At 38.0% G+C, this 26,163-nt stretch overlaps 1 protein-coding gene across 3 annotated transcripts in view; it reads left to right on the plus strand.

Annotated features, from left to right (window-relative positions):
- The window catches only part of KLHL13 (kelch like family member 13), an 80,854-nt gene that overhangs the window by 37,154 nt on the left and 17,537 nt on the right, over nt 1-26,163 (plus strand). The window contains exons 1-5 of one of the 3 annotated variants that reach the window (XM_066559254.1): nt 5,667-5,779; nt 6,261-6,373; nt 19,736-19,877; nt 21,079-21,211; nt 21,500-21,696. In XM_066559254.1, coding sequence (XP_066415351.1) covers nt 6,276-6,373; nt 19,736-19,877; nt 21,079-21,211; nt 21,500-21,696 — 570 coding nt within the window. In that variant the 5' untranslated portion in view covers nt 5,667-5,779; nt 6,261-6,275. Of the gene's footprint in view, nt 1-5,361; nt 5,780-6,260; nt 6,374-19,735; nt 19,878-21,078; nt 21,212-21,499; nt 21,697-26,163 lie in introns of those variants that run through there. The other 2 variants (XM_066559255.1, XM_066559256.1) reach the window with 2 other exon arrangements.

The raw sequence follows: 26,163 nt of genomic DNA on the forward strand, positions 1-26,163 counted from the left end.
TAATAATTTTCACTGAATTGATGCATCCTAAAATGTTGCTGCAGCATTTTCCTCATTTTTACAGATAAAAAAATATGTTGAGTGAGTGGATAGAAAACTGTAGGACTTCTTGTTAAACACATAGGACATGCCCTGACTGCTTAACTTAATATTTAAAGATTTGGGGATTTTTTTTTTTTCTATTTGAGAAAGGGCCCCACATATTGCTATAGAGACAGGAACCTGCACTACTTACAGCATTTTGACAGCAGGAGGGGTTGGCTGCAAACCCAGTTTATCTCACTTCTTTATGATTGTTCCTTGTTCCATGAGCAGTCATCCTAGTTTAAAAGAATCAAATTTATTTGTTAGTAACTACTTTGTAAGCATGTCTGATCCATTTATGAGATGAGATTATGGATGGATCCATTTATTGTCCATCACATGCACCTTGATGTCTACAGTACAACTGCTTCTAAAAGCTGCTGTAACTTACATCTGATGTCTGAGGACTTTTTTATTCCCAGTTGTAAAAAGAAAAATTGAGACAGTATAGCAGGTAAGTCAAAGTACAGGTGTTATTGTCAGAACTGTCTTCAGCAGTTTTAAATGAAATAAAAAAAAAAAATTCAAAGACTGTTTCTTTGTAAGATTTAGTGAGATTTCTAAGTAAGACTTCTGATGTTTCTAGAAAAGTTGCCATTTCAGTAAAAGCATTGCCAGGTGCATATGGCCAATCTTTTTCTGTACTTCAGTATTTGGGGAATGTTTCAGTGCTGCTGTGAGAGGACTGCAGATGTGACTGCAGTGGTTTCCTTTGGATTCCTCCTTAGGCAAAGATTTGTTTTCTGTTCATATCAATTTTGGTATGAATATTTTGAGATATATGGTCAAAGAAATTGTATTAATTAACTGACTCATATATAGGGCAGTACTGTCAACACCATCTTTTAATTATTCTCTTCCAGTAATTGGAACAGCTGCAGTTTAATAGTCTAAAAAGCCAGAGGTAGAGACATGAGAAGCACCCATATGAAGTGGAAAGAGCTGAGTAAGAAAGCCAATTAAATTATCACACAGTCAGGTTTATTTTTGGGTACCTGTAGAGAAATGTTACACATCCTTGTTTGCTCCTCTTCAGTTTCGAGACTTGTGCCTTTGCAGCCATAGTTAAATTGCTGAAATGATTTGGATATTGAAATGATTACTGCATTTGAGCTCCATGCCTTTGGGAATATTTTGCTGGATTTTGGAGGGTTCTGCTTTATTTTCTTCTATATCAAAATGCTCTTGTGTGGTGTAGGAGGCATCAGCTCAGCAGGCTGGTGGTCTGAAGATATAAAAATGATGAGAGCAATTCCTCCCTATGTTAAAATGATTTTCTGCCTTCAGTTTGGAGTGAGCTCTGCTGCTGCTAATATCATAAACCAGGGATTTTATCACATAACAAATGCGCATTTTAAAATGGACACATGCTTTTGTATCAATGAGTTTTCAGAACACAGGTGTGGGGGAAAAGAATCTCAGAGCTTTGAATATATTTACTGGTCTAACCGCTACCATTTTAAGGTGTTTTTCTTGTTGTTGAGTCTGGCATCTTCTCTTATATAAACACTATATCAGTAGGAAATAGTTTGTGACACAAATATTAAGACCTTTCTGTTGTCTGCATTTCTAGCTGAAAATGGGAGATGTACATCCCACTGTCACTTAGCTTTGGCTGTTTTTCTTTCTGGAAAGCTCAAGAAGCCCGAGGTTCTGGAAGTGAGAAGACTTTTCAGGTCATGCTAGGAAGGGTTTGGAAGACTTGAGAAAGTTGTGATGTAGCATAACCCTACTTTGCACCTAGTGCTTTCAGTTCCTCTGACACCTAAGAGATGAATAAAAGAAAGAAAGAGAGAGAGGTAAGTAGCCCGTTAAAGTGGAACAGCAATTTTTTAAACACGGCAAATCACTTGACTGAGCAAGTATTTTTTTCAGTTTTGTTTTTAACAGTTTAAGAACTGAAGAAAAAAGGCTCAACTCATTATCTGTGCAAATTGATAAAAATCCAGCACATCTCTAGAAGTTAACTTTTATTCTGCTTGGTTTTCATACAAAAATTCAGGTGGCATTCAAAGGCTCCGAATAAATATTTTCAGACTAGAACAGTTTTATATTGCCTGGGCTCTGGTACAGCTTTCTGCTGTGCCTTTTTCTTCTTTTTGAACAACTGTGAAGGGAAGTCTTATGGGAAATGCAGAGATGGTTTAAAAGTTTTGTTGGATGCACAGATGCCCCAGAACTGTGAACACAGTGGGCTGTAAGAGGACAATGTGTTGACAGTTGCTGTGTGTGACACAACGTGGCAGCAGCTTAGCATTTAAAGGAAGGAAGAGGATATCCCCAGAAAAGGAAGAGAGTCACAAGGGATGTGGTTTTAGCTGTGTTCCTGCTCTGAAAATCAGGGAGAGCTTTCAGAAGAAAAGATGCTGTGATCAGTGCCCTGGCAGGGGAACTCTGTGTGTCATTTGGTCATGTGCTTGCTGAGTGATGCTGTGTGCCTGCTCTTCTCATTTGGGGCCCCACTTTGCTTGTTGGTCAATAGTGAAGCAGGATGTAGGTGCAGGGATGGAGGGAGAGGGTGAGGAAATGCTTTCCTCTCTAATCACAAGCACTTTTCAGTCTTCTCTCTGTGGGATCAGAGCTGCACTGCTGTTCAGCCCCAGCCAGGAGCTTCTGGCCTCTCTTAATGTCTCAGCTCTGTAAAGTGGCATCTTGGGATCTTGCTTTTGGTGCCATTGTTTACTTTTGTTCTTCTTATGCCACCTGTTCCTTTCCTTTATGGCTGAGTTTTGTGCAGAAATTCGTGATACTCTGTCAGTTACTTGTCTGTGCTCAGTGCAGCTTTGGAAACATGAACATGGAAATAGTTGCTCAAACCCCAAACACTTTCTCATCTTTTGTACACAGAAAATTAAGGATGTGTGGCAGACTTGGATAATAAGTAGAATGTAACTTCAAGCAAGTTATAAATAGTAGATGCTTTTAATTTTGAATGTGAACATGCTTGTGAGAAAATTACAGAAAAGCCCCTCAAATGCTCCCGAAATTATGTTTAATCTGTGCAGTTATCATGGGATTTTCAGCACTTAGGAGTTTTAAATTTAAAGCATATCTCCAATTTGTGTACCAAGCTGATATGTTTTCAGAGCACTTCACTGGGAAATATTTTCTCAGCAAGGAGTATTCTGCACATAGGTGTAATGCTGCTTTTGGCCCTCAGAATCCTTCATTTGAGGATGAGTGGCAAAGTTATGTAATATGAGAACGGAAAAATGTGTATTCAGTGGTACAACACACTACAGGAGATCAGATTACTTTCCCCATATATTTAAATGTGCAGCTAAAATGTTATTTTGAAGTCTTAATTAAAATATCAGAATTATATTCTGAGATGTTCTGTTGAGTTAGGAATAGTTGATGCAAAGCATAAAATACATAATAATAGTATTTTCCTTGTGAATATGCAACCAATCTGTGACTGTCAGGAAGAAAATGGGATTTGATTTATTTTTTTTCTCCTTATGTGTGGATAGGTGATTCATTTCTCACATGGTTGTTCTTTAGCAAGTGACAAGTATTTCCCTATTTTTAGAGTACCTGGCACTGCTACTTTCTTCAATTTTGGATTTTATACATGGACTGTTTGGTGGAGTAGTTTATGCTGGACTTTGGGAGGGGATTTGGTTGGCAGTGCTTGGAATTCCTGTACTTTAAAAAAATTGTTTACTGTTTTTTCTGCTAAGATTTTATTTATGTTGTTTGTAGAGTAAGTGGAAAAGTAAGTAGGACACAAAGGAGAGCAGGTATTTGAGGACTCATGTTGCCCTCTAGGGTGAACGATCTTGTTGTGGTCAAAAGTGAGAAGTAACTCTGATTTCTGTGCCTGTCTGGATTGACTTCAATGTCAGTCAATGCTTGGGAATGACTTTATGGCTTGAGTTGGATTTTATTTTACTGATCAAAAGAGTATTTCAGGAGTTACTTCTGAAAAAGGGGTCCATTGATTGTCTCTAACTTCATTCTTTTTTTTTTAATTAGTCATGCTGCTCTTAATAAATAAAACATGTGAAGATCTCCTTGAGGGTGGTAGAGCAGTGGAGGCAGAGGCTTTACAAGCAGTTACCAGCTGGCTGCACTCTGTGTGAGCAAGGGAGTAACTGTGTTTGCTTTTTGTATTTTAAGACACTTTCTGTGTAATGGTGAATGCAAAAGCAAAGCTGAGTATATGAATGCAAAGTAATGATTTTTTTTTTTACTTTGTGATTATAATAGGTGTATCTAACATCTTTCAACCTGATTTCTAGACCTTCAGTGCAGAGCTGGCACGATGTAGCAGTCTGGTGTTGTGTGTGTTTGTGAGACTGGACACAGTATTGACCAAGTGTGTAGCCAGGCCTGCCTGTTGGCATGTAAATACTTGAATTCTTTTGCTAAAAGTATGACTGTGCTAAAACTGCATAGATGTTTTTGCAGGACTTTGTTTCTTAATAGTCACAGCATATAAGCACTATTGTCATACCCAGTGGTGTCTCTTCAGCACCCCAGTTCCTGTGAAATTTTTTGCCTGGGTTAATGCTGCTCATTTGTAATTTAGAACTTCAGAGGAGAGGGAGAGGCCCTCAATTGTTTGTCCAAGGGGTGCATCTGGTTTTGAGTGAGGTTGTCCTGTGTTTTTTTAATTCCTTGCCTTTGGATTTGGTAACAGCCTGCCCCAAACTATTTTCAATAATGATGATCAGGAGCAGCAATTATTCCCTGGTGATTTCATCAACTTAAAATGTTTCACTGTTACAGAACCCTATCAGAGTGTTGTTAAATGTCACTAGAATGAAGAAATTTATAGACATTTATAGAAATAGCTCCTGGTTCAATTCTTTATTGCTAAGTAGCGTGACAGGGTGTTGGCTTTTTAATGAGAGGATTAAGCTGTCCTGATGAATAGAAAAATTGTCATGCTGTACAGAGACTATTCTGAAATCTGCAGACTAAATATCTTAGCGTTGATTTGGTCTGCTCTGGCGATACATTAGAGGTGATGTATTTTTTCCCTGTAAGGTAATCAGTATAGCGGAATCTCTGCCTTCTCTTCCCTAGAAACATGCTCTGCTCCTGCATAAGATGCTATTAAATTCCCCAGTCCCTTTTTAATAGCTTCCCTGCCCTGCTCCCCGCTGTCGTCAGCCCCGGGAGGTCACCAGGCAGAGCCCCGAGCTGCGGAGCCGTCCCTGCTGGGGACCGGCGTGGCCCCATCTGCTTCGTCAGCTCTGGAGGCAATTTGGGAGCTGCTGGGGGGCGTTGAGAATTAGATTGTTGATAGCGTTCCTACAAAGACTGCTATTAACAGCCTGCTAGTCTCTGCTTCTCTACTGCAGAAGACAGAGTGATATTTGTGTTCCCATATCATGTTGTAAAATGCATGAGATTTTGCTCTTCCTCCTTGGAAATGAGAATAGGAAAATGAGAGCATCCTGAACCAGAAGCTATTAGAAGAGCATGCAGAAACCTGCAGCGATTTCTGCTTTATTTTGTCTTCCTAGCTATGGATTAGAAGGACTGATTTTTGCAATGGGCTTTTTCCATAATGGCATTCTTGTATTGTTTGGTCAGAGCTTGCACAGGAGGAAAACAGGCTGCTGAATTTAGTCACTGATCTCTATTAGCCGTGGCCTAAGGCTATGCTGAGATTTATATCCCATTTGTATTGTTGCAGCTCAAAAGAAGAATGTTCAGAGGATGACAAGTGTATTCTGAGTAGGTATGTTGTTTCATTTTCATATGAAACCCATTTTTTTTTTCTGCTTCCATTGGTCAGAAATGAGGTTAATAGGAAGAGAATATAGTACAGTGCTGCAGTGTCCCTGTTAAGGTAGAACAATAGCATCAGAAACAGTACTTTAAAAATTAGCTGCTTTTATTAAATAAAGCTGCATTATGCTGATGTGCAGAGTGCAGTCTTTTCTTTTTTTTTCTTAACATATACTGCAGTCAGTGCTTCCCTAACGAGGTGGCACTATTGTTGAGTTAGAAGGATAGAATCATCATATTGCTTTAGGGGACAGCAGGATTTAAAAGGAGATGCCTTACAGCCCTGTTTTACAGATTGGAAGCATCGGTTTAAGGGCATTGGCAGAATCATTTCCTTGTTCTTCGCAGCAGCCACTGCTGTGTCAGTAGCGTGTGGAATGGAAGTCCTAGTTGGTAGTCTGTTATGGAAACGCTGTTTACTGTTATTGTAGTACCGTGGTGACAACATGCCATTGAAATGGAAAACGAGCTCTCCTGCTATCTGGAAATTCCCAGTTCCTGTGCTTAAAACATCCAGGTCATCGCCACTTTCTCCAGCATACATGTAAGTGAGAGAAATGAGGATAATAAGGTGGGAATTCTTTTTGTGAGACTACCCTGTGGCAAAATTCCCTGATACATATTAAATGACATTGGCACTCAGAATTTTATCTTGTTTGCTATGTAGACCCCCCTCCCGATTTTATCCTGGATGTTTCATGATGGATGTCGTGTCAAGTCTTTCCCTTTTTGTTGAAACGTAGAGAAATTGTGCAGATTAAGCTCTATTCATAATGATACTGTGTATGTTCATTTGAAAAGTTTGTGGTGGTGTTAATTTGTAGAGCTAATCTTGAAATGACAAGTTAAGCTTTGAGGCTGGCAGGCTTTCTATATAGTGAATATGTGAATGTTTCCTTCTCCTGACTATTTAATTTGGAAATTGAGCTTGAAATCACCTGCTGTATTGTATTGCACTTTTGTTCGTGTGAGTTCTTGTAGAGGTGAAATCATCCTGCTTTGGTCTTGTTTTATTCTTTAAAGTCTTAGCCTTAATACAAATTGAATGTCTTCATAAAAAGTTACAATAAAAGCTTATAACATAAATTTGAATCATTCATATCTGAATACTTATGTAGTTATACAGGTTGTCAGTGTAAAGTAGCTTCACAATGTGCCTTTGTCTTGCCAAATCCTGATGCAGCTTTTGTTCACCTTTTGTTGCTGTGAGTTCTGTGTTAGCATATACAGGTGGCTTTTTTTTTCTTTCTCTGAAATAAAACTACTCAGGGTACTGAATTCCTTCTGCCTTTATTTAAGGAAGCAGCTCTTCCAAACAGAGGAAGAGTTGCTTTAAAATGCACAGGTAGCAGTGTAGGTGACTTTTCTATCTGGAAATTGCCGTAAAGGCTCCTACATTCCAACAGAATTCCAGCCTAATACCTACGATATTAGTACTTTTAAGCTTGTATTGCCTGCTTACAGATAGGCTTTTGCTTCAGCTACAGTAGGTACAAGCTGTAAGAGAGAGGTGCACAGGTCCTCTAAATGCTTTTTTAATTGTTGCTGAGCGTGGCACTGTTATGGTGGGGCTGAAAGGATGCAGCGCCATGTGCAGGGTCACTATTGTTCTCAGGAACAGAAAGGTGGGGAGCAAACCTGCCTGTGCAAAACCTCTGCTTTTGAGATTAATTCATCTATGATAAGGTGTGGATGTGCTTCAGTCCTTTTACGGGGAGCATCAAATATACTTAAGGCTACCAAAAGGGAAGCTGTTTCCTATAAATTGCTACCTATTCTGAGTTGTTAAAAAAATAGGACTTAAATATAAGGAAAGTATCAAGATGATAAGAGTTGTGAGACATTTGAACCTGTTTCAGGGAAACAGTGTCATTAGTGTTTTATCTTATGCTGTTGTTTTTAAACTGTAGTGGTCTTAAATGCAAGAAAAATCAGAACTAGCCCAGTCTGATGTCTCTGCTGCTGAAAGGGAGCATTTCTTTTGTGTGTTGCCTTTAAAGTGCTAATCTTAGCCCTGAGAATGCTCCAGCCTTTGTGATGGGGATCGTGTGGCTGATTATCTCAGTGTGTTGAAAGTATGAGCAGGTTTAGTGATCATGTTTAAACTATATGATGCTGAGATTATTTGGAGCATGAGAAATATGTGATCAGCAGCCTTAATCATCTCTTGATAATGAGTCAATGTATCTCAATGTTTATGGAGACATTTCTTTATTGGCACACAGGCCTGGAATTAGGAGGACTCGTATATCTAACACTAAAATTATTCATATATTTTATTATAAAGACTGAGAAACATTACAAAATGGCATCTATTTGATTAGACAATATAAATCAACTAATTAAAAATCTTGGGTTGGCCAGTAAAGTAGGTGATAAGATTCATTACTTTCATTGTAGAGATAACAGTAAATTTGATACTGTTTTATATAATCTGATGTTTTTCATATTCATATTTAAAACTTCTGTTGTAAGTAGTACTCTGCACACTGGCAAAGAGCTTATGTTTTGAGTAAAGGGTTGAGGAATAAGTGGTGTGTGAAATGGAACATGTATTGATGTAAAATAAATGGCCATACAGCTCTATAATTCACAGATGAACATTTTGTTCATATTTTGGATCTAGGGTATACAAAGGTATGATTGAGCTTTTAATCCCTTTGATACTTGACATCGAAATCTTACAAAATAAGGGGTTTAGTGTAGTTTGGAATACAAAGTAGGAAGGTCTTAAAAGTGTTTTGTTTGGCTTTTTTCCCTTGTATTTAAAATGAAATTCCAGTTTTTCAGGTTCCTCTAATGAAGTTGACCTTAGCTTTAAAAACTTCATCCTGTTTATGATTTACAAGCAACATATCTAGAGATTAAACTGATGATCAGGATGCATAGATTTTATTAGAGTTTTTTTGGTCTGTGTACCTGATAGCTGAACTCTGCCTTGGTTTCCCTGTCTCAAAATGCTGAGACTGGTGGCTGTGAGCAGGTTTGGCTTCTTGCATGAAGCACCAGTGTACAAAGTGCCACTGCAAAATGTTGGCTGTCCTGCAGCTGAGCAGGCTTAGCTCAGTGTCTGCTTGGGAAGTTGGTGGTAGTTGCTGATGGGGAATATGAGTGTGAGGAGCTTGTCTGGCAGAGTTCTGTGCTGTGGGGAACCTGTGGCTGGGCACAAGCTGACATGAAGGACCTGCAGAAGCTGAGGTGTGATCAGTTTGTAGGTGAGGATGAGAAGGGTTTGTAGGGAAGGTTTGTAGGGAAGCCTGCTTCATTTGCAGGAGCTGGTTCCCCCTTTCCTGGCAATGGGAAGGAGCAGCAGGGGCTTGCTGCCTCTTGGCTGGTGAATTTCTATACCACCAGTTATTTATTAGGGATATTTTCAGGACATCCTGACTGCAAAGAGGTAACTCTTCAAATTCTCTGACTGCTGCTGAAACTGATCCAGGGTAGCTTGAACTTTCCCAGGCTGGAGAGATCCAGTGACATTGCTTAGGGAAAATTAGGCACTATTAGACTTGGAAGACTGACGTGTGCCAATATTTGTAGGTGTAGTGCAGCTGGCTGAGTGCATGAGTTAGGAATGCAGCTGTGGGTACGTGCACATGCCTTTGTCGGGCTGCATTTTCTTTTGTGGCACTTATTTTGCTGGGGTTTAGAATATAGATGCTGTTTGTCAAACATTGTGAAAGCTGTTACAGCAAGTTTATGCACCACTAGTCAAATCATATTCATACTTGTGGTTGTGTTGACTACGTGCAGAGAGACCTACGTGACTTCATATATTAGGTGGACAGTTTCAGCAAGGGGATAAGAGAAAAGGAGAAAGTGAATAGCACAGACCCTGAATAACACTGGAAAAAGTGATGTCCCATGGCATCATGGCTGTTATTTAACATGACTGCCAAATGTTTAAAAACAAAAAAGCAACAGTGACTGATATAAGCAGAGGTTAAGAATTAAAGCACCACTACAGTGAGGGTGAGGAGCAGTCCTGAATTATATTTAACAGCTTTGAGGCATAAAGGAGCGTGGATCCCACTTATTGTTCATGGTGCATGGCATCTCATGCATTAAGAACTAAGAGAATTCTTTCTTATTCCCACCAGTAATGTCTTTTTTTTTTAAATTGTGCACATCTTCCATTAATACAAATGGAATAGATGTTTTTGGAAACTCAGGAGATTAAAGTGCTATGATTAACATCTACAAAGAATTCAATAATGCAAAAATACTATTTGCAAAAATACTTTACAGAGGATTGTTCTGCTAAGGTTATGTCATGCAAGAATATTCTTAGCTGGTTTTTAGAAAGTTAAATGTTCGATTAAGTGGTTTTAGTCACCTGCATGCCAATTTTAAAGATAAGTAAAATAAAAGGATTCTTATTTCAGAATAATCCACTTGTAATCTTAGTGTCTTCTATCCTTTCACATGGAATAGTACTAAATGGAAACTATCCTTTGCATGTGTTTTCATAAATAACTGACTAATATTAGGAGAAATAAACAGATGTAGTATTCCAAATGTATTGTTATCAAAGGGTTTACTACACAGTCAATCCTGAGTCATGTGGTTATGAAATTTGTCTGATAGGAAATGCTTTGCTCTAATGGAAATCAGTTGCTTTGCAGAAAGGTAGAATAAATTCTTAATACCCTGGAGTATGCAGCATTAGTTTTAGCTGCTTATATTGGTTATACAGGTTAATGCTTTTGTGTCTTTTTCCAACAATCTGCTTTGCTCTACAATGAGCTTTTTGAATTTATGCTATACAGTTATATATATTTAAATGGGAAAAGGTGTGTGTGTAATTCATCAGACCACCTGTATTAGTTCTCTTTGGTGAGACCACCCTGTGTGTGTGTCTGCTGCCTTCAATGGCCATTTTCAGGAAATGAACCCTTTTGTTGGGCTCCTGAGCATTTGACAGGCTACACAATATTCACACGCTCCTGTCTTTGGCAACATTTCCATTTTATGACATTGCTTCATAGACATTTCAAACTTCAACATGTTGGAAGTCAATATGCAGCTCACCTCAAATAAGTTTTAAACTGATCTGACAATACATGCAAAAAGATTAATTGGATAAGTGGGGAGTAGAAGGGGTTTGCATCATACTAGTAGGAGACTCCTTTTAATCCCAGAAATTTTGTGTATAGTGTTCTCCTTTGTGGTATTACCTGTTGGTATTTCTTCTGCTCTTTATATAATAGGTATTTCAATAGATTATTCTAAGTTTGAAATGTGAAATTTCATTGCTCTAATAAACTGAGAAAAATGAGAAAAAAACCTCCAACTTGTTTATCATGAAGTCTCCCGGGGCTACTATTTTTTCTGGGGAGACTTTATAGGGGATGATGTGGCCTGCAGGTCCCCAAAATGACACACTTATCCCTATACAGCAGGATGTTGTAATATTGACATTGTATTGTGACATGGTAAAGCATTTTTATTGAATTATCTAGAATATGTTACTTAGCCTGTCCTGCCAGCATGTCAGTTCTGCCTGTTTGTTATTTTTGCCATTATTTCTTTGTTAAGGTGAAAAAATCTTGTTCTCCAGTCACATTCTATCATTGACTTTTCTAATGTTAAGTGGTATTTTCTGTTGACATTTGGATGGGGCTACCTATGGATTTTCAAAAAATGATTGGTGAATATTTGAGTTTTAAAATAGTAGTTGCTTGTTCTAAATGATAATAATGGGAATTGTAGTGTAATAATGTGTAGCTATCACACTAAAGTGGAAGTGGGCATCTATGTTGCTGCTGTCCATTGTTTAATTGATACAAAGATTGTATCAATGTTTAAATTGCAATTGTGGTTTTTCTTGGGATGAACAAGTCACATGCCCCTCTTTTCTGGCATGCATAGATCTAAATGCTTTATCACATAGGGGAAAAATATTTTACAATTGAAAGTAATTAATGCCCCTCTACATCCTCTCTGGCAGACTGCAATAAAGGAGTGCTGAGACATCTGTGAGAAGTGACAGAACAAGAGGAATGGTAGATAAGGACCCAAACTCTAAAGTCAGAATCTTACTGACTTTTAAGGTGTCAGAATTATTCTGACCAGTATATAGGGAAAAAGCCTCCAACACTCTTGGGAGGAGTAGTTCCTAATTTGGTTACAGGAATACAGTGGGATGTGTGGTCTATGACCAAATATTGAATGTGCAGGTGCCTCCTTAGCCTTAAATTTGTCTCTGAGGAGCCATTCTGTTAATTTACTAATTTTAATTTACTAATTTCTGTGTGTGGAAACTGAGGACACATGAGGTACAACTGTCATCTGCTGGGGCGTGCAGAATGGTTTTTGTGTTTTGTAATACACAGGAAGTATTCAGCTGCCTGGTCAAAATTCTTATTTAACTCTTGGGTACTTAAGACCAATTAAAAAGAGCAGAAAATACATGCAGTGTTAGTCCAGCCTGAACTGTGAAACCTCTGACTCTCCTATTTTACCTTTTTCAACATTAAGGGAATAAAATATTTCTCCTTATGTTGAAAAGTCAAAAAATGTGTATTTCCTTGCTTTTTCTGTTTCTAATAGGAGGAATCAACAGACAAACTCCAACTATGGCAAAAAGTCATTAGTGAACTGTTTCTAATTTAGCATCATTAAACAATGCAAGTGTGCAGATTTAAGCTACGAATGGCTCAATGAATGCAAACCCTTTGTCAAACAGATAAATGTGGATGTGATGCTAAGGCTCCCAGAGAGATTAAATGCTGTTAGGAACAAAAGCTTTATAGCAGTGACTGAGCCAAATATTGCTTTGTTTCTGTGGAAAACAAATTTGAATTAACCAGCGGGCTGTAATTATGCTGCTAACAGCTTGAGACCTGTGATTGTTTAGTTGTTTAAGAAGGAGTTTTGAAGAGAATATTTTCTGTGTGCATATTCTTGGGAAGTCATACCTAAACAGTTGATGTTGCTCAGTCCTCTTTGCTGTGTTTGTGGCAACTGGTCTTCTGCTGGCTTTGGTCACAGTGTGGCCTTACTAGAAAGTGATACGAAAGGTTTAAGTTATGTTGGGAGTATTTTTGTTTCTGTGTTCTCCAACTTGCCATTGAGATCCACTGGTGCTGGGAGCAGTGAGACTGTCTTCAATCACCTGAGTGTTTGTAGTAGCTCTCATCATTTCTGTTGATGTGGGCTTGTGTGCTTGGACACAATATGGTGATTGTGTGTTGAAGTCCTAAGAGACTTGACTGTACTAGGAAAAAAAAAAGGAGGGGGGAAAAAGGAAGGAAAGGTTAAGGCTTGACATTTAAGTACTAATCTCCAAAACTTTTCTTCTAGAAATAGCTTCACCTGGAGCCTGACTGTGGTTAAGCACATGTCATTGTCCCTGTCCCTCAGGTGAGGTCGTGGTTGTTGTTGCCCTTGCTGCCTCTGCTGATGGTGCTGGCAGAGCAGCTCCGGCTCTGCTGCTCCTGTACTGACTTTGCCTTCACCTTCTTCAGCTGGTCACTGCAGTGAGCATCCTGTGCTGTGAGAGTGTCAGAGCAGCAGGTGAAGCTGGAGCACTGCCTGCCTCTGCCCATCAGGGTGTGCCCACAAATGACCTTCTTCCTTTCTGCTGGATTTGGGGGGTTTGCAGGTGCTGTATCTTCATCTCCTGCTTCCCTTGGCCAGAGCTTTGTCAAAGTAAAAACCCACTTCTCACTGCTTTGGTCTATTTTATAGAGCCTGTTTTTATGTTCTCTTTTACAGAGCACCCTCACTTTAGAGGAAAGGTGGAAAATGGGACATCTATTTGCTTTTTAATTTAAGAAACAGTAAGTTTTACTTTGTGACTTCCTCCTGGAGTGGAGATTTAGAAGAGCTCAGTATGAAGTTACTAAGCAAGTATTTTTAAATGTTCAGCTGTTACTGCTGCCCATCTAATGTATGAAAAAGATAAGGTGTAAAAAGTGAAATATTAAAATATAAACATCAGAGCATTGTCCAAAGTGAGCAGTATTTGGCACTAGCTGCCATTACTGTTTTAGGAGATTGCATTAACAGTAGTTACAGTGCATTGATAATTCACTTGAGGCAGAAGGTCTGTAAACTTCTGGTTGTGGTGGCCCCTTTCAAGTGAACCTAATTAAATAGCATTTTAAAGAAAGTCAGTAGCCTGACAAATACAAGGTGTTTTTAGTTTCAGCGGCAGCCTCAAGTTCATCTAATAAAAATTTGGTCTTTAAACTGTCCAGTAAAAAGTGACATCTGAAGCCAGTAGTGTAGGACAGCTGGTGAAAGTGATAAAGGAAAAAAAGGCATGATTCCCTCTCCTAATGCACTGTGTGTGTCACAGAGGTGATCCATGCAAAGCAATTTAGGTCCTGCCTTCCAGTGCTGTTCTTGTGTTCATGCTCCATTTGGCTCTTGAGCAGCAGCAGTGGCAGCTCCTGTGTGCCCCAAAGCCAGAACTGGAGTTTGAACCTGCTCCTTGGGCTGTGGAGAGGAGTTAACTTGCTATGTCAACCCATTGGCACAAAAATGACCTTTTCTCTTCCTTTTCTCTCCTAGCTGGAGTCATCTGTGTTTTAAAAGGTGAACTTGCATTTCCAATAGAAACTTTTTTGTAATGAGTAAACATTAGCAGTTGATAAAAGCTGGTTAGTTTTACTGGGTTGCTGATACCATAAAAGAATTAGAAATTCTTGATAAAAAGTAGTAGTAAAATGAAGAGATGTTATTTTAGGGGGGGACAAGTATAAAAGTAACTTCTTTGCCTGAATAAAGGATTTCTTGAAATAGTATGAGTAGAAGATATGGAATGGAAATGTGAAATACCACGATTGCATAAATTTTTCATCTACATTATGTTAATATTTGAATTTCTTAAAAAATCTGATAAGATTTTCTTTAATACAATGCTGCCCTATCAGTTCTGCTTACTGGGCTCCAAGGTGGCCAGGTACTTTGTTGAATTCCTAAATTCATTACTCAGGAAGTTGGAACACCTGTTCATAATGGGAGGACAGCAACATAGACAATAATTTTTGGTTTTTTTGGAGACTAAGCCTACTTAAATACTCTTTAGCAGATTATGCATACAAAGTAAAAAATTATTGTATTTTACTGGCCTTTTAATGATTAGGTTCATTAGCAAATGACGTGCATAGGTGCATGCATAGGATAGCCCTGGGATGTACAAGGGGGGGGGGTTGGATAGGTCATAAAATGATAAAGATTTGTCCTGCAATAAGAATAACCTAATATAAAATTGAAATCTCTGTCCTTGTTACCTGATAAATACCAGAGTCCTGGCGCATGCCAGGGGTGATTGCAGCAGAAGCCATTTTACCAGTGACCAGAACACTTGTGGCCATGGTTCATTGAACAGTAATTTGACAGAGAAAATAAGGTTATAGTCCTTTCAAAAATGAGTTATTGAGCTTCACCAAATTAAGAACTCACTCTCTGGCAGATCTGGCTTTGGCAAAGCTTTTACTGAGTTATGTAAGACTGGGTTTTAAATAAATTGGAGAACATGCACTCTAAAATATCTGTAGCTGTAGGCTGATCTCCTTACTTTGTTTTCAAAGAGTTTCTACAATAGTCTGAGAAATAGATGAATGGATTACTGATGGAAATGAAAATGAAAAAATCCTTAATAATATTCTTAGTTGCCTTGTTCCTGTTGCATCAGAATAAACTCAACTACTTCTGAAGAAAACATCATAACAGAATATTGGTTTATTTCATTTGTGCCACTAAGCTTTACAAAATGGCAACTGCATGATTTGAATATTCTATTTGAGAATAAAATCTATCACAATTTTCAAGGATCTTTGCTTATCATCACCTGGATGCCTCTGAACTGTTTTAACAGGTTAATACTTGCTAAGTGGTTTAGAAAGCAATTTGCCTCTCTGAGTCATATTGTGACTCCAGCCAGTGAAATCTGTCAGTATTTGCTGGAAAGTTAAAGCATGTTAATATCCATATAATGAACACTCTGTATTTCATCACTCCAAAAATATCTGTTGGAAGTACTTGGAGGATTAACTTGGAGTCATGAGAAAAGCACATTTGGTTGTAGCCTCTAGGAAAAAACTGTGCTGTACTTGAAAGAATCAACATGTGGTTAGAAAGAAAATTCTGATTCAACCTACTTTGTGATAGCAACTAATTAACCTGTGGCACCTTTCTCTGAGCTGCAAGCCACTGCTTCCCAGAGGTTGCAGAAAGTCAGGCAGCTCCTGTGCCTTCCTCTTGCAGTGTTAATATTCATTTCACATTCAACTCCAACTTTCTCTTGGCTAACTACTGTAATGTTCAATCCCTCTCCAGACCAAGTGTGTGTGTTGAAGGTGATTTTAACATCCACATTTAGAGCAGCTTGTGAATTCTCACTACATGCTGCTGTAGTTTTAATTTCTTTTGTTTCCTAACTTTTTAAAACTCTGGTTAAAAATAGTACTGCTGTACTTCTTGTTTAATGATTTCTATTGATCAGAACAATAGAATTAATTAGAAAGTGAATTAACTTTCTCCTTTGGTAGTATGCTTAATTGTGATATACTGTACTTAAAGTAAAAAAAAAAAAAATCAATACATTTGCCTTCATTACTGTTGAGTTAATGATAGTGCTTAGTAGACCTATGTTAATAAATGTAAATAATGCCTTTGGTAAGTGTCCAAACAGGACAAATGTACTTACTGGGGTTTTGTTGGGAAGTCAGGTGGACATTCAGCTCATTTCCCATCTGTTCTGGGTGTGAATGGCAGAGTTATTTCTGAATCTTAATGTTACAGCCCCTGCAACAGAAGCTACATTCTGAATACTTCAAGATTTTGTTGCCGGGTATGTGATGGAATAATCAGGTTTTGCTTTTTGTGTATTGCGGTTTACACAGAGCTTAAGCACTGTTGTAGTTTCACTTTGTCTTCCAAAGCCAGGTTCTTGGTGGTGTGTGGAGATAAATGCTGAGCTGCTACCAAGCCAATGACAAAGGCAGAATTTGTGGTCACTCTGCGAGTGATCTTTCCCTCTTGGTGAATGTCACAGGGCTGGAATTCAGGGGACCAGTGCCTTATTGCCAGCTGTTATTGCTGACTTGCTTTGGAACTTCTGCCAAACCCAGCTCCTGAATGTCACTTCCTGCAGAAAGGAGAGGGTGCTCAGCCCTCCAGAACTGTTGAACTGTGGCAGTGTATTTAAAAAACAACAAATCAAACAAAAATCCTCAAGGCCCCACAAAGAAACAAAAAACCCACATCACAATTTTTTTTGGTCACAGTTGTTTAGATATAAGCCAAACCCCATACAGGATTAATATAAACTTCTTGTCTTTATTCACATGGAATCAGCCAAGTTAATGTTTGGGACTAGAATTGTAAAGTTATACTCTGGTGAATTTTTCTAGTGTGGAGTTTGCAGTTTTTAATGCTTCATTCACATGTGCAAGTTTCTGTCCATACATAACAGAAAATGTGGAAGAGAAATAGTGAAAATCTTTTCTGCAGAAGAGCTTCAGGTGGTGAGCAGCTGAGCTTGTGTGTGTGATAGAGAACTGCTCATTATATATTGAAAATCAGATAGAGAACTGCTTATAGCCACACCAGGCATGTCAAATGTCTACTTTTAGGTATTGAAAGTATTTTAATATTTATTATATCCTCTCTGTTGACTGTGCAGTTTTAACAAGGCATTGTGTCATTGTGTTCTATGGAAGATAACCTGTAGAGAACAGAGCTATGGGAAGTTGTGTGTCATGTTCAGAAAAATGCTTCCATTATCCCAGCTGTCCTTGGAATAAATGAATCATGCTCAAGGTCTTTGCCTTCATTTGTAAAACTTATGAATTATGCTGTCTGTCAGGAAGTCAAGCAGTGATGTGGCAAACATGGTAAAAAGCCCACTCCAAACAGCCAAGGAAGTTGGTTTACTTGTCTGTTTCTTTTCAGAATGATTTTAAACGATGTGTTCGTTTTCTGTTTTCTTCCGAGTTCAGAGAAAGTATTTTAAATACTCCTTCATGTAACATCTATCTGATCTGACATTTTGGGAAGATGCTTCAAGAGCAAAGAGTCAGATTCATGCTTGTTGAATCTGTTGTTCTTCACGCCCACGCTTGCAAGTCTCCCCACATTATTTTGTATTTCTTCTCAGGAAGACATGTACAAATTTAGAGAGTGGATGTCCTTTGAAATTATGTAAGACTCTCGCCTCTATGCAATTGTATGAAAACTGAAATAAATAGAACTCACCAAACCCAAAACACCGTAGAACTGAGTGAACAAAGATATTTTGGGTTGTGAGCCAGCAACTGCTTGCTGCTCTGTTGCATATTGTGTTTGTTGGATGCAGAGATAGTCTGGAGAGCCCTTTTTTAAGGTATACCCTGTAAACTTTGTTTAAATGACTCTGGATTTGTTTTATAAAATAGAGATAATTGTGTTTCAAAAATAGCACAAATCTTGCATGCTGCAGTTGATCCACATTAGTTTATTCAGCTGAGTACATTAGAAGTCACAGCTGCTCAGATGTACCCTTGTTCCTACAATGTTATGTCTGTGTGCATAAAATCTCACCCATGTTTCAAACCCATGTACGCTGTTGAATGGTGAATTTGTTTTGAATATGTTTTTGTAGCTGACCTTTTGTACTCATGGCTTTGAACAAGGCACATCAATGCTATGAGGATAATATGTGAGTTTCAGAAAGTGCTCTATGTGGTCTTTGTACCCAAAGAAGGTGGGGGTAAATGTTTTTTTTTTTAAAAAGGAAATTATGAAAATTATTTTTCTTCCACAAATTCCAAATTTGTCTTTACATAGTGATCATAATCAAAACTGGGGAAAAGGAGGGGGATTTAAGCACATTCTTGTTACTTAAAGTAATTTCTGAAACTGGTTTGAAGGCCAATGTTTTAACCTGCATGTTTAAAATTTGGAAAACTTTCTGTATCTGAAATTTGCATCAATTCTGTCAAACAGCTATAAATCTTTTTTGAGATGTGGAAATACTTGATTAAAAATGGAGATGCCCTCTTCTGTGGATTTATAGCTTATGTTTGCTAATTAAAATTGTGTACATATTCATTAGACCTCTATACAGGCTCATAGGTAGAACATTAAATCACAGAAGTTACAGAAACTAGTTGGTGTTAATATTTCTGTGGAAGAATTTTATTAACATTGTATAATAATTACAGGTTAGCCTAGTTAGGCTCTCAGATGTAACCTAATTTATATCTGAAGATTAAAATAGTAGGCTAATAATACTGCAGTAATTCTTTAACAACTCTACCTAAAATTAGCTTGTCCTGTCTAGATTTGGACAGTAATTGCTTGGAATCACATCTTAAATTAAAATTATTAAGTGTTTGCCTGGACAGTAGCAGAATACTGGATATCATATTCTGAAGGAGTTCTAATTGTGTGTTTCTAAAAGCAGGTTAAAAACTGCAACTGCAGCTTGAAACTCCATGATGTATATTTTCTATTATGAATAGTCATGCATGGATGAGGCAATGCAAGCTATAAGAATGAAAATACTTTTTTTAAATATTACACTTAGAGTTTCAATGTTTCACCAGTTTGGCAAGGAAAAGCTAAGATGCTTAATTTTGGGAACCAGATGAAACCTCTATAAACATCCTACAATACTGGATTGTAGAAGTAACAGTGTTCAATTGTCTAAATCAGGGAGCTGGGGATGGAAGGAAAAGGAAAAACTTACAATCAAAAAAGCAGTTATGCCTTTTTAGAGACTGTTAACCCTTCACTTTCTTGAATTAGCTGAAGGGAACCACTAAGGACTGATTCTGTTGCCTGCTGATTTTTTTTTTCCTGTAGCCCCTGTGCTGTTACATTTCATCCCAGAAGACTGTGGGTTTAAAACAAAAGATCACTGAATGAAAATGACTTTGGTCTTGAGGTTTCTCTGTTCCCATTCCCGTAGATCCCTGGTGGAAGAGGAGGATCCTCATATGAAAGTGTCTCTTGGCAGCAGCGATATGGGCGTCTCTGCCCACCTGCAGTCTTCGAAGACAGGAACCACCAGATTTTTCACCAGCAATACTCACAGTTCTGTGGTGTTACAGGTAATTAAATATTCTCATCCTCTATTGAGCTGTACTGAGATTTTTGGCTGCTCTAAACAATGTGTCCACTCAATAGATTTTATTAGTCTAGTAATTCCTGTAAAGCCTCAAAAACTCTCATGTTCTTGTGCCGTCAATGCCCACAAGCAAGCATGGCTTGGGACTTGCTTTCCTCTGAGACAGAGGCTCAACCTTCAGCAGCAGCTTAAAAAAACCTGGCCTTTTCCTGGAGTCATGTCCCAGTTCACTCTCAAGTTCTTAGAGGTAACAACATTTCAACTCTGACATGAGAGCTGTATCAAAGAAGCTCAATTAAATACCATTATTTAATTACATTAGGCATGTCCCTTACATAGCAGAGCCCTGCCAGGTTTGGTGTAATGCCCTGTGCTGGGTCTGACTATGGCACTACTGTGTGGTAGGACATCTATACTGACAATATTTACATTCTTGCTAGTATTAGAAAAATACTAGAAAATAATAGGAAAATGGTTTATGTTTGAGTTTCTGTTCCACAGTGAATGAAGAGAGTATTTCATCCATCCTCCAGTATACACAACCAGGCACATCTTTGGAAGAAATCTTGCTCTAGGATGCCACTGTAGATGATTTTATTTTTTATTACAGTTAGATGTTATAAGTAATTCAGAGACCAGATGTATAATGGGAGCTTATTTTGGAGTTTTTAGCATGTCAGCTTTGGTAACAAATTTGATAATCATAGAACTGGTAACTACTTTCCTTTCAGGTCACAGACTTTTGCAGCCTGTTAGGCTGCAAACCCCTTAAATTGCTGTGGAACAGAATTAAATCTAGAAGGCATATGTGACCAGAAGGGATAGGTCCAAAAAAGATAGCAGTGCCTACCTGAAAAAACTGCTATTGTGAAAGCTTACAAAATAAACTCCTTCCTGGAAATAACTTAATTATTTGAATAAAACTACTTTCCATGGCCTGGTGTACTTGGCATTCATCAGCTGTATCTGGAAAATAATGATTATTCTGCTCGTCTTCAATGAATACTAATCATTGAATATATTACAGATAATGGTTTTAAGATGACAAATTATTTCTTTGTCACTTTTTTGGACCTACACTGCACATGTACATGAAATTAAACAAATATTTACATAAAGGAAATAAGAGATTGCTGCTCTCCTCCCAAATCCAAGGGCTGCTTTGCATTGTGCTCTTCCTGCAGGGCTTTGACCAGCTGCGAGTGGAAGGTTTGCTCTGTGACGTGACGCTCGTTCCTGGAGATGGTGATGAGGTGTTCCCTGTGCACAGAGCAATGATGGCTTCTGCAAGTGATTACTTCAAGGCCATGTTCACAGGTGGTGTTTTTATTAAAGCCATGTACTGCTATCTCCAAATTGCTGCTCCAAATTGCTCTAATTCAGACAGTCAGACACAAGTTCAGTGCTGAGTTCACTGATTTTTTTTTTTTTTGTGAATCAGTCCAGGACTGCAAACAACACTGTGGACTAAACATCTCTCTCTACTATTGCATATGGGATTTTTAAATTAAATTTTAAAATTATATTTTAATTATCTCTAAATTTATGAAATAATTTCAACCCCATTGAAATGATCATTTACATTTACCTGCATGTCTGTTTCAGGAGGAATGAAGGAACAAGATTTAATGTGCATTAAGCTTCATGGTGTGAACAAAATAGGCCTAAAGAAGATCATTGATTTCATCTATACTGCAAAACTTTCCCTTAACATGGACAACCTTCAGGACACTCTGGAAGCTGCCAGTTTTTTGCAGATTTTACCTGTTTTGGACTTCTGTAAAGTATTTCTTATTTCTGGGGTAAGACTATTTGTTTCCTATTTACAGTGTTTAAGGCCTTGGCACGCAGTTTTGTTTTTTCTTCTATAATGACACTGACTTATGTAATAATCAAAGTTATGTCTAAAACTTGCCATTATTTACAGCTTAGATTCACAGAGAACAAATTTGCTTTATAGTTTCCTTGAAAAACTTGGTTTTCTTCTGAATATTGCATTCAAGCATGAGTTTGATACAAATGTTTCACCACATTGAAATTCTTCCCTTCATGTCTGATTTGAGATGTTTCAGGGTCTCCCTGCATGACTGCACTCACTCTGGCATTACCTGCTTGCTGCATTCATTAGGTGTGCTTCAGTTACAGTCACTTTATTCCTGTATTTACAGCCCCTCCATCTCAATGGGGTGCAGTTACCTGTTTTCTGACTCTAACAAGGATAACAGCAATACCTAGAGAGGATCCCTCAGAGGATCCCTCCTCCCCTGCCAGCAGTGAGGAGCTCCTGCTCTGTGGGGCTGTAGAACAGCAGTGGTGCAAGAGCAGTTCTGCCTGGAGAGACACTCTGCAGTTATTTTTGATGTTCACTGGAGGTTTTCTAGTGTTGATGTTAAATGCTTATATATCTCACTAGAACTCTGACTTTAGCAGGTGTATTCCACACAAATTACAGAATTATTTGGAAATCAGCTTTTCGATTCTGTAATGAAAAATAAAGAAGCAGGTATTCCTGTTGCTCTGCAGAGTACAGGCTTAGAAATGTGACCTCCCTGACTGAACATACGTACCAGGATTTATGCAAACCAGAGGACTCTAAGCTGGTAATAACAGCAATTTGTTTGCTATGATGTGTTAGAGATATTCAGGCTTGATAATGCCATTTTGCTTTTCATTTGGAGACATTTTATAACTGACCTGTCTGATAATGTTGTGATAATGTTTCATTAAGCTTATGCTCTTCAATCCTACCCCACCTATTTTATCTTGCTCAGTGGTTTTTTTTACCTCCAAAATGATCCCTCTCCAGGTTTGACATTACTATAAATACCAGCTTGGGAAAAGGTCTTGGTAGTGTTTTGAATCAGGTATTTGAAAAGGACTCCTTCTGATGGGAGCTGAACCCTGGGGACACTGTGGTGGCCTTTCCCCTTTCTGGGTAGGGCAGCTCCTTGTTTATTTTGCTTATTTAAGGAAAGAACCTTTTTCATATTGAATCGTGTTATTGTTTAAAATGCTCATTCTCTGAAAGTATGTTCACTTGTGATGTTGACTCAGTCACTGTTTTTGTTCAAATAAGAAATATCTTGTTTGATACTGCATTTCATTTTCAAAGAATGAGGAAGAATTTGTTAATTCTCTTAATTTTATTGGGTTTTTTTGGGGAATACTTTCATTTAGACTGATGTCTGAGGGAACATAATCTCATTCATGGTATAGCTGGAGAGGAAGTACAAAACTGAGGTTGTTCTGTTAGCCTAGTTAGGTTCTTAGCAGCCTTATAGAAAGAATTTTTGAATGACCTTACTTCTAACTTTGTTGAAACAAGAGTTGTTGAGCAAATGAGCTTCTTTTTGAAGGAGCATTTCTGTAATTTAAATGAATATTCTGAGCAAGTATTGAGCTTATTTCTACTGACGTTAGCTGGCTTGAGAGCTGAGGTAACCATTCCCAGACAAATGCTTAATTGTCTTTGAATTGTCAGGGGAGTCCATTATTAAAGAGATTATAGAAGTCAGTTTATGTAAGGCATAATGTAATTGTGTACTTCATAAGAGAGTATTGGAAATATTTACAAAGAAAAACCAAAGCTTAAGGTAACAGCTTAATTTATGTAACAAAAATAACGAGACCTTCAAAGAACAATATCTGGTGTAGCTGACTTGAAAGTGTTTTTTTTATTTGCTCTGCATTTACACCCTTCCTGTCAAGTATCCCATTGCTCTGATTATCTTTGCTCTGCAACCAGACAAACTCTCAGAGAAAACAGTGGAATACTTCCCAAGATGTTTTCAGTTTTACTGTTACTCTTGGTTTTCAATAATTATAGCTGTGCAATAGACTAGGACTGCTCTCATGTTCACATCTAACTGAGCTGTAATGTAAATAAAATTCGTAAAAATGCCGTGGAAATGTTTTCAGAGTAGTGAGTTCTAGACACAACACTGATCTTGCAAAAGTAGCAGCAGTGTACAAAATGGAGAAAGATGAGAAACTTGCCCAAGTGAATTACAGCACTTATGAAAATTACAGGGTAATGGGGAAAGGGTAGTTACACTGTAATTAAAGAAAACATTCCCAAACATTGAAAATTAATGTCTTGGATGTACCTGCAAAAAAATTTTATTCTATCTATAATTTGCACTTTTGCAACTACTAGAAAATAGTCAAATATTGAGGGCTTAATACTTGGAAGTCGTGTCTTGTCAAAAAAACTTGGTTATCTGAGGATGAAGCAAGTTTTGTGGGAATGTGGGGTTTAACCCTGGGACCAGCTCTGACAGCCACCAGAAATTTGACTTTGTACTGTAGGGGTACAATGGATTCTGTTTTCTGAGCTGGTCAAATTTCTGTGCTGTTTTTTCTGGGCTTCTGTCAATGGGAGCCCATAGGAAAATTGAGGGTTTCAGGGGTGTGTTTGCTCATTTAAACTTTGGCCCTTTGAAGCACTGCATTAAGTGCTTCAGTGTCTGACAGCCATTGTCATAAAATGAAGTCAGACACCTGATTGTTTTGTGCTGCTGCATTTGAGGGCTGGATTTTTTTGTGTGTGCTGCTTTTCCTGAGCTGTTCTCCAAGGCTCTCATACTTGCAATCATTTTGCTGTGTCCAGTTCTGTAGTATTTTATAGTCAGTTAAATTTTTATGAGAGCTTGGGAAGTGGTTTGCTACCAAAATTTCAAAGAATTAAGTGAACTGCTTTCTCAAGAAAGTACTTTGGCTTTTGCTTTGGGTTTTTCAGGCTGTTGTAACATGGTGCTGTGCTTGACCTTTCTTTTTTGAAAAGCTTTTTAGTATTTTCTGCAACTTCTGTTTTGTAATGAGCAATTACAATGAGTAATGTGAGTGAGCAGCTCTGCTCAGTAGTCAAAGTCCATGTAAAATAGGATTTATTTAACTGCAATTCTCAACTCCTTGTGGAGCTGCTTAGCTGTTTGAATGTCTATGGCTTTAAACTCTTTCCTTGTGAGTATTTTTACTTGTTATTGGGTACACTGTACAGAGTATATATTTTCACCTGGTATTTCCATTCCTCCTGTTCACTTCAGTGGGATTTCCAGAGTAGCAGTTCCTTCTCTTCATTGAAGAGCTCCTGGTTGACTGACTTCCACACATAACCCTAGCATAAGTCAAACTTCTAAAAAAACCAAAAAACCCTAAGGTTTGGGTAACTGAAGTATTTATTTAAATAACATTATTGTGCTGAACTCTGTCCAGTTTTGAATATTCAAGTAGAAGTAGCTATAGCATTTCTTTCTGTTGAAGGATTATTTTTTGGCTCAGGATTTAAGAATCTAAGATATGTATTTTTATGACTTTTAAGTCTTTGCAATATAATTTAGGCTGGTACACTGATTGTCATCTTAGAGTACAGAAAAGAGGGTAACAGCAATTTTGCAAGAAGAGTAGCATTTAAGACAATATTTAATATGGCACCATGCTTGAGGTGAGTGGTGGAATTTGTTGGTGAGTCAAACATAGTGCATAATTTCATAAGCATAATGGGAAGTACTTGGAATCATATATTTAAAAAAAAAACCCACCCCTGAGTGCAGTACAGTCCCAGTGGATTAATAAAGGCAGTATAAAGTAAATTTTCCAAGAATCAGGGGTTGACTGGAAGCTGCTGATGTCATGTTCATCAGTCATTAACAGTGTGTAATGTGTCAATAAATTTTTCAAATGTTAGAAGTCCAGGAATATGCTCAGCTGCATGGATTTGCAGTGTAACATAATTATGGTAATACAGAACTCAGTGCACTCTGGGCTCTTGATAAGTGGCAGCCAGCAACAGTTCCAAATACTTCATTGCATCCTGGGCATGTGCCAGTGGTACAGAACCTGTACAGCTTTTGCTTTGATCTTTTAAGTTCAAGTGTGCCTTTCCCGTATGCAATAATTTCTGCCTGCCTACTTTGATGTGGAGGAAGTGCTGCATCTCTCTAGTTTGGTGCCAGACAATGTATTCCAAAGTGATTTTTAAATACAGTAACTATGTAGTGAGAGTTAAGATTTGTGGCATACTGCAAGTCAGCTGTTTGTTAAGGGGTGATTTTTTCATTCCTTTATTTTGTAATACAACTTGGAAGAAATTTTGGGAGAAATTCCACCAGACCAGGTTGCTCAGAACCCCATCCAGCCTTGCCTTGGACACTTAGCAATGGAGCAGCCACAGCTTCTCTGGGCAATCAATGTTGATCCTCAAAACCAGTCAGAGAATATTTTATAGGCTGTTGCTAGTTGGTGTGATTATATTTTGATACAATCTATGT

The sequence above is a fragment of the Molothrus aeneus genome, chromosome 14 (genome assembly GCF_037042795.1).
Source record: "Molothrus aeneus isolate 106 chromosome 14, BPBGC_Maene_1.0, whole genome shotgun sequence".
Taxonomy (NCBI): domain Eukaryota; kingdom Metazoa; phylum Chordata; class Aves; order Passeriformes; family Icteridae; genus Molothrus; species Molothrus aeneus.